General features: G+C 36.1%; 1 protein-coding gene across 1 annotated transcript in view; it reads left to right on the forward strand.

Annotated features, from left to right (window-relative positions):
* The window catches only part of PTPRQ (protein tyrosine phosphatase receptor type Q), a 229341-nt gene that overhangs the window by 47541 nt on the left and 169752 nt on the right, over window positions 1-12048 (forward strand). Inside the window, exons 11-15 of the mRNA XM_032593794.1 lie at window positions 7875-8052; window positions 9353-9514; window positions 9620-9799; window positions 10607-10714; window positions 10872-11153. Of these exons, the coding sequence (XP_032449685.1) occupies window positions 7875-8052; window positions 9353-9514; window positions 9620-9799; window positions 10607-10714; window positions 10872-11153 (910 nt within the window). The remainder of the gene's footprint in view (window positions 1-7874; window positions 8053-9352; window positions 9515-9619; window positions 9800-10606; window positions 10715-10871; window positions 11154-12048) is intronic.

Below are 12048 nucleotides of genomic sequence, written 5' to 3' on the forward strand. Positions count from 1 at the left end.
GTTGAATAGCCAGCCACACCTGTTTTTCTCTTGAAGCTAAGACGTTCTAGAAAGGCTTCTTTGTGATTCTGTCTCTGTTGACATAGCTTGTAATTCCTGTGATATACGGAAAAGGACATGAGCTTTGGGGTCATATAAATCTGGGTTTATATCCTGGTCACTTAATGGGCTCCACAGTAGAGAGATTGAGAGCATGGACCTAGGAGACAGAATGCTTGGGTTTAAACCTTTGTTTTGCCATCATGGCTAGTTTAACCTTAGGAAAGTTGGCCTGACCCTTCTGATCTGTACAGTTTGTTCTTCTCAAAGATAGAGATTATAAGAGTCCCTATGACAAAGGTATTAATAATTACTTAGTAGGTTAATGTGCATAAAAGAGGTAGAACTATACCTGGCATGTGGTAAGTGCTATGCGACATAATTGTGACCTGTTGTGATTATTAACAATGGCATTGAAACTTTCACCCCGTTTGACATTTGTTATTAGCTTCCTTATCCTCTCTCAATAAAAGGAAACATAACACTTCTTATTTCTATGATGGTATCTTTCTTTATTAGATCAGGCCCATTATTGGTATTTTGGCTCTCCCATGTGACTGGTGTTTGGGTTCATCTTTCAGGAAGTTGATGTAGCAGAGGCTCTAAATCCCAACTGACTTGGGTCCTAGTCCTGGCTCTCCCCTTTTCTAACTCTATAACCTTGGACAAGTCAAATTTTGGAGATGTGGTGCCCTCATTTTAAAAGCAGGGCTTATACACCTACCTTACAGGGTGAGAAGTAAAGGAGATAAAAGATGCAATCTCTGGTTTAATGTGTTCATTTATTATCCTTTTTTCTTGACCTTGATACAGGATAAGGACTCTTTCCTTTCATTCACTCTGACTTTTCAAAGTATGGCCTCCACACCCTTTCACAAGAATTCTCTTAAATCCCTGAAATCTTGTTAGAACTCACCAGTGACATCTAAGTGTCAAATAAGGTGGTTGTATATTTTTAAGTGTCTCCATCTTCCTTGTCTCCTCCAAAATCCATCTTTCTGTCCTCCCAGTCTCCAGCTTTTTACTTTTTTCTCCCTCATGCTTCCTCCACTTTCATATGCTGTAACTTTGTAAAACTTTGGTCTTGTTTAATGAAAAAAAAAAAAAATGAAAAAGCTAGTTCTCCTATAATTTTTTAACTCCTTCACTATAAAGGTATTCCAGACAGTTCTGTTTTCAGCCATCTCATTACACATTTTTTAAAGTTCATTTATTTATTTTGAGAAAGGGGTGGTGAGGAAGGGCAGAGAGAGAGACAGAGGGAGAGAGAAAATTCGAAGCAGGCTTTGCGCTGTCAGTGCAGCGCTCCATGTGGGACTTGATCTCATGTGCTGTGAGATCATGAAGTGAGCTGAAATTAAGAGTCAGATGCTCAATCAGCTCAGCCACCCAGGTGTCCCTCATTACACCTTTTGATGATCTCACAGTTTTAATCACAGCTTCCCACCTGCACTATTCCTTTGCCTTGCTTTCTACTCTGATCTTTCTCTGACACTATATTCATAATTATAGCCATTTCTAGGGAGGTTCTGTCAGAGTTTATCACATCTAAACTCATTTACCCCTCATAAAAACAAAACAAAACAAAAATCCTTTGGGGGATGGTGGCCTGGTTCATGATCAGAAGGAGGAGACAAAGCTGAGGTGAGGAACAGATACTAGACAGAGATCCTGGGACAGTGATGGAGATCTATGAATGTTTTCACAAGACACATAAGAAGAAAGTCTGTCCAGGCAATTAATAGTTTCAGTTATCAAGAACAAGTCCTGGAGAGAGACTAATTTGAAACCTAGATAGCAGACAACTAGGCTTAGGATTCCTTTACCCCTTGGATTACACCACAGATCTCTGACCTGAAGGTCATTGTCTAAGCATTTAGGAGGCCTTTTACATGCCCAATATTTCTCTTTTCAGATCATGGCACCATCCTCCTCTCTGTCATAAAGACTCAAAACCAGGGGACTACCTCTGACTTTGGTTATACTTAGCATTCAATAGTCATTCAATGTTAAACCAGTTATTATTACCTCCAAAGGGTGACCTTCGTGTATCGTATTTCATTACTGTGTCTCCACCCCAGCTCAGGATTGCATACTCTCTTGCCTGGACTGTTGTTACCTTACTACATTAGTTTTCCATTGTTGTATAACAATTTGCCACAAATGTAATTGTTGTGTAACAATTTGCTATAAACTTAAGACAACTAATTTATTTATTATCTCATGGTTTCTGTGGGTCAAAAATCCAAACAGCTTAGATGGATTCTCTACTTAGGGTCTCACAATGCTGCAATCAAGGGCTGATTGTGCTGTGTTCTCATTTGGTGGCTTGACTGGGAAGAAGCCATTTCCAGGCTCATGCAGAGTTTCAGCAGATTTAATTTCCTTGTGACTGCAGAACTGAGGGCCTCAGCTTCTTGTTGGCTCTTTGACTGGAGACTAGACTTAGTTCCAGCTTGTAGAGGCCTCCCACAGTTTTGCCACAAGGATTGTCACAACATGGCCATCTACTTCATTATGCCAGCAAGCAGAATCTATATAGTGTAATATAGTGTAATATAATCATGGGAATGCTATCCTCTCACCTTTGCCTTACTCCATTGGTTAGATGAAAATCATCCTTCCCTTGCAACAGGAGGGGATTATACAAATACATGAATAGCAGGAGGTAGGAATAATAGGAGGACCACCTGAGAGACTGTCCACCACAGTCTCCCAGCCAACTATTTTATATTTCACAAATCTATTAGAATAATCCTTCCAGATTTAAATATATTACTTAAATTAGAGATATAACCAAATAAGACTTGAGAACAGATGGGGCAAGTATATATCTATTTAAGAAATCTAACTCCTCAGTATCATAGCAGAAAGTCAATAGATACTATCTGAAATAATTGAGTCTTAACAGAGCAGTATAAGAATATTATTTAGTGATTGTAGAAGTAAACACCATGTCTATATCATGATGTATATTGTGTATATCATGATGATGAAACTTAAGAAGTATTAACTTATAATCATCTTATGCTAGGCTTCATCTGATCTCATTACCCTTATTGAAATTATTTTTCCAGTGTCCTCTAATGGTTTGTTTGTTTCTTAATAAATAGCAGTTATTGAAACATGCTGAAACATGTATAAGATTTTACTTTCAATATTTAAGCAAATACTTGAAAAATATACTAGAAAATTTAATCTCAGTGTTTGAAGACTTTTATTTAAACTTCCAAATTTATATATGAATCTCATGTATAATATACCTAATAAATCATTGGGAATCCAGCCTCTGCTAAAATATTTGATGAACTCTGATAATAAGGTACTTGCTACCACAGAATCAACTCCTCTTCAATGAACTTTAAAATATTCTTCTTTATGGCCTCTCAGGCATGTATTTATTAAGTAATTATACAGTTCCCGGCAGTCTGTTAGGTCAGAAGATAAACAGATGAATAAGAAACTACCCTATTCTTTACCTGGTTTGAGCGGAACTATTTGTCTTCTAATGTTTACCAGTTTGTCCCATGTCTCCTCTCTAGACCCACATGGTAGATTATAGTGCCTTTGAGCTTGGAATTTGGAACCAGGGAAATGTGTTTCAATCCTACCTCTGTTGTGACTAGTGTTGTGAACTTGAACAGGCGACTGTAAAATGGAGTTCTTTTTTTTTTTTTTAATTTTTAAAAGATTTTATTTATTTTTGAGACAGAGAGAGACAGAGCATGAGCAGGGAAGGGGCAGAGAGAGAGGGAGACACAGAATCTGAAGCAAGCTCCAGGCACTGAGCTGTCAGCACAGTGCCCGACGCGGGGCTTGAACTCACAGACTGCGAAATCATGACCTGAGCCGAAGTCGGATGCTTAACCGACTGAGCCACCCAGGCGCCCCTGGAGTTCTTGATACCTAACTCTTTGGGCTATAATGAAGTGATATCACATGGGTGAAACTACTTAGCACTGCATTTGACACATAATAGTTTTCAATGTTAGTCTTTGTAGTAGTAACAGCACTATACAATGATTTCATTTTTTATCATTTGAAGATGATGGCCATGCTTTCCCTAAGGATTAACATCCTCAGTTTCTCATCAGCTATGATTTCTAGATCCTTCATGTTATTGATTAGTCTCCTGTGTATATTTTCCAGTTTGTCAATGAGTCTCTTAATCAGCTGAACACAGTATTCCATATGTAATTTGATTAGATCCAAATTGAGAAGAACTATTTTCTTCTTTAATGTTCATTTCCCACTTATATCAATGCAAAGAATAAAATTAATTTCTTTGTAAGGCTCATTCCACTTAGACTGAAGTCTGTAAAACCCTAAAGTCATCTCTCCATGGACTACTCGTAAGTTGAATTTCACACTCAGATCTCATCCTGTACTTGTTCTTCTGATATAATCCTGGGGCAATTTTTCCCCAAAGATACCATCTTACTGCCTAGTGTTACAAATTTCTGAGATTCATACAGATACATCTTTTCATCTGATGTGTTTCACAATTATATCAATATTTGTCATTCATGAACCTGAGAAGAAAGCCAGCTGAAAGCTTTATCAATTGCTATGGAATGAAGCTGACAGGACTCAAGAGTAGTTTAGGAATGCTTGAGATAAAGTTTACTTTGTTGACCATTAGGAACAGAAACAGAATTAAGCTTTAAGAATTTGTCGCCCAAATAACGTAAAATACCCATTAGATTTCCAAACACATGCTAATTGCAAACTTTTTTTTTTGCCACAGCTTAATAACAGATAGCATAAATCATGTTCTAGTCTATAATAAAATATAGAAGCATTTCTTAAGAATAAGTCAAACATTTCATTAATTCAATCCAGTAGACTTTTAGTGAGTCTAAATTGATAGATATAATAGAGATTAAAAAAATAAAATCACATTAGCTGTAATGAAGGTTATTACACGTTGAATCAGGTTGGTTTATACAGATGGATTAGGAATTTAACTCCAAAGAACTTCTACTTCTTTCACATAAATTCCAAGGATTCCTGGGTAGCATATGAGAGGCCTTTCATGTTGATGAACTGTGACATTCCCTAACTGTTGTGCTCAACCAGGGGAGATTTTTGCTATCCACTTGGCAATTCCTGGGGACATTTTTCTTTGTCACAATTGGGGAGATGCTTCCAGTGGGTGGGGACCAAGGATGCGGCTAAACTTCCTACAACAACAAAAAAAATTATTTAACACAGACTGTCAGTAGTGCTGAGGTTGAGAGCCCTGGACTAACTCAATGAGTCTAAAACCTTTCGGAGTTGCAGTGGGCCTCTTTTCCCTTCCATTTCCCTCATCTCCACTTCAGCCCCTTCCAGTTACTTTCTTAAGTTCTAGTTCTTTCCCATAATTTTTGCCCATAAAATATTTTTTTCATCCTTTGTAAAACCCAATATCAAATGCCTTTTTAAAGAGGCGAAGTGTGAGAAATATTCATGGCATGGCCCTCTCAGTGATAACTAATAACATTCTGGGTTGTTACAAAACTGATGTTCAAATCATTGCCCTAGTTAGGAAGGGACTTTCCAGAATACCAGAATTTGGGAGAAATTCAGACAGAATTATTGAGGTCAGCTCTTACATTGAAATGGCATTTGTCAACAGAGATGATTAACTTAGCTAATTGATGGGATGCTATGGCTTAACTTTCAATAATTTATCTGACATGGAGTATAAAATATTGGGAGATTGAATGCAAAATTATAGTTCACAGGAAAATTGTTTGTACTACCTCATTGTACCTTCTGCAGTGCTTTGTATACAATAGATTTTCAAAGAGTGACTGATTGATAGTGGAAACAGCTGTGTGGTTCAGGCATAAACTATTGACTGGAATACCAGAGCATCTCTGAATTATGTGTTTGTGATTCATGCCCTTCCTGATTTCCCTGTGGAGGCAGAGCTGAAGTGAGCCGTTGGAAGATAGAAGACCTTTAACTTGTCCAGTATAGAGTTCCCTATCCAGAGTTCTTTATCACAACATTTTTAGAATAGATCCTATAGGTGTCCCCCTGCTTTTCATCACAATATCTTTCTGGCTAAGAATGTAACAAAATTTAGATAATTTTATTTTATAAATATCATTTGGAGAAGTAGCTTTCCTTAGATCTTTTCTCCATTCTTTTATCTCTCAGAAAAGTTAGATTTAAACGGCCTGTCTTTGTAGATGATTACACAAACTGCCTAAAAGTTCCTTGCCTTCTTGAGATTTTTCCTGAGCACCTCTTACTTTTTTTAAATACTAAGTATTGATGTTATTTAGGAGTAAAAACCCTGTTTTTGGCTCTAGGATAAAGATACCCCCCCAAAAGTAAGATAATTAACAGACAGGTTTACCAAAAGTTAGACATAAATAAAACCTTTATATGTATTATAAATTTTGAGGGTACAAGAGCATGGAGTTGGGAAAGAATAAAATAATTTTCTTTTTTTTCAAAATGGGTTTTTGAGGTTAGCTTTGAAGCAGAACTTGAAAGGGAATAGACCAAAAGTGGGTAGTTCTTGCAGTGTTTTCTATTTTTTCAAAATGATTTTATCTTGGAAAATTTTGAACAGATATAAGTAGAGAATGTAGTAACCCCCTATTTGCCCATCACCTGGATTCAGTAATTAACATCCTGCCATTCTTGTGTCAGCTGTTTCCTATTGTTGCTGTTGCTTGGATATATTTTAAGATAAATTCCAGACTTCATTTTGTTCCTCCATGCCTAACTAAGAACAAATCTCTAAAAGTCATGGACATTTTGGTTCATACAGTGATTCCATCCCCACAACTATCAGAATTACTAATATATCTTGGTGTCATCTAATATCTAGAACATATTCAAATTTCCCTGATTGTCTTCAAAGCCTATGTTGGTATGTATATATATGTATATATGTATTTATGTATATATGTATATATACGAATTAGAATCCAGAGTCTACACAATTCATTTGGTTGTTAAGTTTCTTAAGGCAACATTTACTTCGATTAATGTTCAGTCTTATTTTCAAGGTTGAAAAACTACACAAAATACCTAATTCTATTTGGCCCAAATACCCTTTCCTCAATTAGTTATGCTGTGTTGGGAAGGCGAAGGGAGAGAGTCACCTTGCTATCCAAATAGAAACTCCTACTGTATCTATCTGTAATGTGCCCTGATATTTTCACTTCAGCGTCTGTTACTTTGGTGAACTTGACATGTGTGAAGTACATTATGGGATGCAGGAGCAATTGCAGGTACTTAAAATATTCGTTAGGTCGAGAGCCTTGGATAGGCTGTTTAAAAGCTATTACCATGCAGTTCTATTCTTGTCTATAACTTCAATTGATGATAGATAAATTACCATTATTGATGTATCAAGCAGGCATGCAGGCCTCTTATACCTCATATACAAATGAGAACACACAGACAAGCAAAACATATTTTAATAAGGCAGAATGCCTAAAACACTTAGTTTTGAGGGTGGATAGTTTTAAAATAGTCTAGTTATGAAACCTTTGTATGAGGATGTCTAATTTTATAATAAAGTAACTAACTCCAATCAGAAACAAGTATCTCCTTCATTCAAAAATATGGCATTGATCTCTTAAGATAATGGAGTGATGAGAATGTGTCAAAATGATGCAGGAATTTAGTAGCTTTAGAATGAAATCTGGGAATGTAATGGAGACAGTAGTCATGGAAATAATATTATCTTTTTGCAAAGTGTGATTCCAAAGTTACTAGTTTTTTTTAACTAAATACTTGAGTGAAGTATTTAAGTGTAGCTTAATAACAGCTATTAAGTGTAGCTGTTACAAATGGTCATTGTAAATGTCTGTCTTTAATTACAGTATATAAATGATCCCATGGCTCCAGAAACTGTGAACATAGTAGAGTCAATGGCAGAATTATTTGAGGGTTCAGCAGAGATATCTTCAGACCTGTACTCACTTGCTTCAGCTATATATAACAGTCATCCACATAACTTTCCTGTGAGGAACAGAGCTGAAGACCAGCATTCGACAGTTGGTAGGTACAATTTTTATGTTCGTTGAAGCATTTTCAACGCCCCAGTACTAGCTAGCACAGATATGAACCTTAGCTTAGAGTTCAACCAAATTATTAATGGTTCACGGGCTAGAGTCAGATTTTTTTCTTCTTCAACTGTTGGATAACCTCATGCAGCAAATGGATATGCCACACAGGCAGGAGCTGGCCCCTCCTAACCCATTTGACCTTCCTCCTAGAGAAAGTAGCACCCTAGAGTCTTTGGCCAAGCTGCATAGACAATCAGTTATTACAGTTGCCAAAGCAGGTGTGATGGGGAGGGATTAACATATCTTCAAATCATTTACAGGCCTCACACTCTCTGCAGCTTTTGACTAATAGGTTTTCAAATGTCACTAAAGGTAAATAGGTCAGAAAGTTACAACCTAGTGCATGGGGTGATAAACAGGTGTAGGTGACCCCAATGACGTGGTGATGTCATTAGTATATACACTTGCTTGTCAGGGTCAATGGATCTTACTGTTTCTAAAAGAAGAATGTCATAAATAGCAAATTAAAAATATTTGGTTACACAACACAGATCTGAATGACTCTCTGGTCACTCTAAAATGCTAAGTTAGAAGAACATTTTTCTCATTGCCTTTTTTTCTGTTTAGTTGTTGTTTCATTCCAAATTAGAGGTGTTATTTTGTTGATGGAATAATTAGTCAACTATATCACATTACATTCAATATGTGTTTTTTCATTTACTGATCCATTTTTTTCCTGTGCAAAGATGAGGAACACTAAAAATTAAGAAGCCTACAATTTCTGATACAGATGTTTCCTTGAGTACCTTGTTTGGCCTAATTTTTATTTAACATTGTTGGAAGCATATGTTCTTAATAAAAAAAACAACATTACTTGAAATCCTTATTCAGACATATTTATGTGTCAGTTACCCAAGCATGCTTGCTTTATAACTCCATGGGCTTTAATATAGGTATGGAGATCTTTAAGTCCAAATAAAAGTCTCATTTCTATAACATTCACTTGCTACATACCGTTGGCTTATAACATTTTAATTTGTTATATTACCTAGTCTTTTATTTAATAAAATCGCTAGCCCGTCCCTTTGAGAAGGTTTTGTTTTCTCATTAATCTCATATTCCAGGATGTATTTATTATTAATTATGCATGTTTATTATTTATACATATTTTTATTATTTCATTTAAAGGAGTACACGAAGAAATTAATGGCGAATGTGAAATCAAGTTTAAGATTTCACTCTGTGAGGAAACATAATTTTGATCATAATTTTTTTAAACTGATTTCAAATAGGAACTGCAAGGAATCTGTATATCACTGACGTTTCTGCTGAGCAGCTGTCTTATGTTATCAGAAGACTTGTACCTTTCACTGAGCACATGATTAGTGTATCTGCTTTCACCATCATGGGAGAAGGACCACCAACGGTTCTTAATGTTAGGACACATGAGCAAGGTAAGAATGTATTTCCTTTGAAATAATTACCTACAAATATTGCTCTTACACATTATAATACTTTTTTTCTTTCATTCACATTAATTGTTCATTCTTCTTTACAAGTGCCAAGCTCCATTCAAATTATAAACTATAAAAATATTAGTTCTTCATCTATTTTGTTATATTGGGATCCTCCAAAATATCCCAATGGAAAAATAACTCATTATACAATTTATGCGATGGAACTGGATACAAACAGAGCATTCCAGATGACCACCACAGAAAACAGCTTTCTCATAACAGGTAGAACAATCTTTTTTAAAACATTCCTGTTCTGATGAAAATATGCATCTGTCTGCCTCGAACACTGCCGGACACGTGCTGCATCATTTCAGACTTCGTTGTGCTGTGCTGCCGTGGATATCTTGAAAAATACGTGCATGAGTAACTTGATTAGATGGTTTTCTTTATCTATATTTATCTGCAAAGAAATGACATCATCAGGTTACAAGTATCATAGGTATATGTTTAACACAGGGAACTTTAGGGGTGCCTGGGTGGCTTAGTCGGTTAAGCGTCCGACTTCGGCTCAGGTCACGATCTCGGCTCAGCCCGCATCGGGCTCTGTGCTGACAGCTCAGAGCCTGGAGCCTGTTTCAGATTCTGTGTCTCCCTCTCTCTCTGCCCCTCCCCTGTTCATGCTCTGTGTCTCTCTGTCTCAAAAATAAATAAACATTAAAAAAAATTTTAAACACGGGGAACTTTATATCTGTTACATCGAAATGAAGTGTTACAAGCTTGAATGAATGAACTCACCTGAAGGAACTCACCTGACATAGTGTTTGTGCCAAGTCAACACAGTCCTTGCAATGTGCCAAAAATAATTGTTCAGCTTCAGATCATTGCCCTAATATTGAGGAAAGAACTAAAATACCACCAACGTGGAAATACCCTCAAGCCCAAGGAATTTGGGGAGAATGGGATTATAAGGAAACTGACTTGGAGAGCCAGTCTCCCAAATAAATTATTTTCACTAGTCCTATGTCAGATGGCCCTAAAATAAGAATTTTATTTCACAATCTTTGAACAAATTACCTGTTGTCATTATAGGGTTAAAGAAATACACAAAATATAAAATGAGAGTGGCTGCCTCAACCCATGTTGGAGAAAGTTCTTTGTCTGAAGAAAATGACATCTTTGTGAGAACTCCAGAAGATGGTAAGAATTTCAGGTGCAATTTTAATAAAAAGTAACTAGTGGTTTTGCATGCTTACTGACATCTACTGTCTGTCTTTAGTGTCTGAAGCAATAAAGAATACATGTATTTAAAGCATGAAAGAATACATGTATTTAAAATTTTGTTTTCATCCTCCAGAACCAGAATCATCACCTCAAGATGTTAAAGTTATTGATGTTACTGCAAGTGAAATAAATTTGAAGTGGTCACCTCCTGAGAAACCTAATGGGATTATTGTTGCTTATGAAGTGCTCTATAAAAATAGGGATACCTTGTTTATGAAGAACACCTCAACCACAAACATAATTCTAAAGGACTTAAAACCTTACACCCTCTATAACATCTCTGTCAGGTCGTATACCAGATTTGGTCATGGCAATCAGTTGTCTTCTTTCCTCTCTGTAAGGACTTCTGAGACTGGTAAGTTTTCTGTTTGTTGTTTAATAATACATAGTAATGAAATAAACATGGCTGACAATTGTCATATTGTTTATATTTTAAATAACGTAAAATTTCCTATTCTTTTTGTATAACCCAGAAATTTATCTGTTTTGTTGTTGTTGTTGTTATTGTTGTGCTTTCTGGTGAGGTATGGGAAAAGGCTTACTGTGTAAAATTTTAAAGTCTGATTTACATATACAGGAACTCCAAAATAGTACCAGTGAGTTTTTCAAATGAAAGACCTTGAGAAACCAAAGATTCTTTCAATGAACCTGTATATTGGAGTTGAATAACCACATGCTTTCAAATTAGGTAAAAGCAGAGACACACTTATCAGAATAGATTCCTCTGCGCCAATGAGGTATATATATAGAAAGAGATGCAGAGTGGGAGCCAGGAAGCTCATGCCTGGTTAAGCCTTGTCCAGGAGGTAGCATTTGACCTGGATCTTAAAGAGTAGGGTAGAATGGATGTTATCAAAGTCGCTGGGCTGAGGGGAGGGAGTATCCCTTCTAAAGGAAATCATGGAAGCAAGGAATTATGCACTTGTGTTTCAGTTTCAGTGATGTAAGTACAAATAGCATATTTGCTATTTTGCCTGATCTTAGCTTATTGTTTATTTTATGTTTAAAATCATATATTGGCTTAGTTTTTTGTTTATTTTATGTTTATAATTGTATAATTGAAGCATCACTCTTAAGCCAACTCTGTAATTTATGCTGAGAATTAATAACTAAATGCAAAGTTACTGTTTTGTTCCTACTTTTAAAAAATTAAATATTTATTGAATAGTTACTCATTGAACCATGTAGAATTACTATTCCTATTGGTCATAAATGGCCAAATATCAGCAATTTCACATGGTTCATCCAGA

The sequence above is a fragment of the Lynx canadensis genome, chromosome B4 (genome assembly GCF_007474595.2).
Source record: "Lynx canadensis isolate LIC74 chromosome B4, mLynCan4.pri.v2, whole genome shotgun sequence".
NCBI lineage: Eukaryota > Metazoa > Chordata > Mammalia > Carnivora > Felidae > Lynx > Lynx canadensis.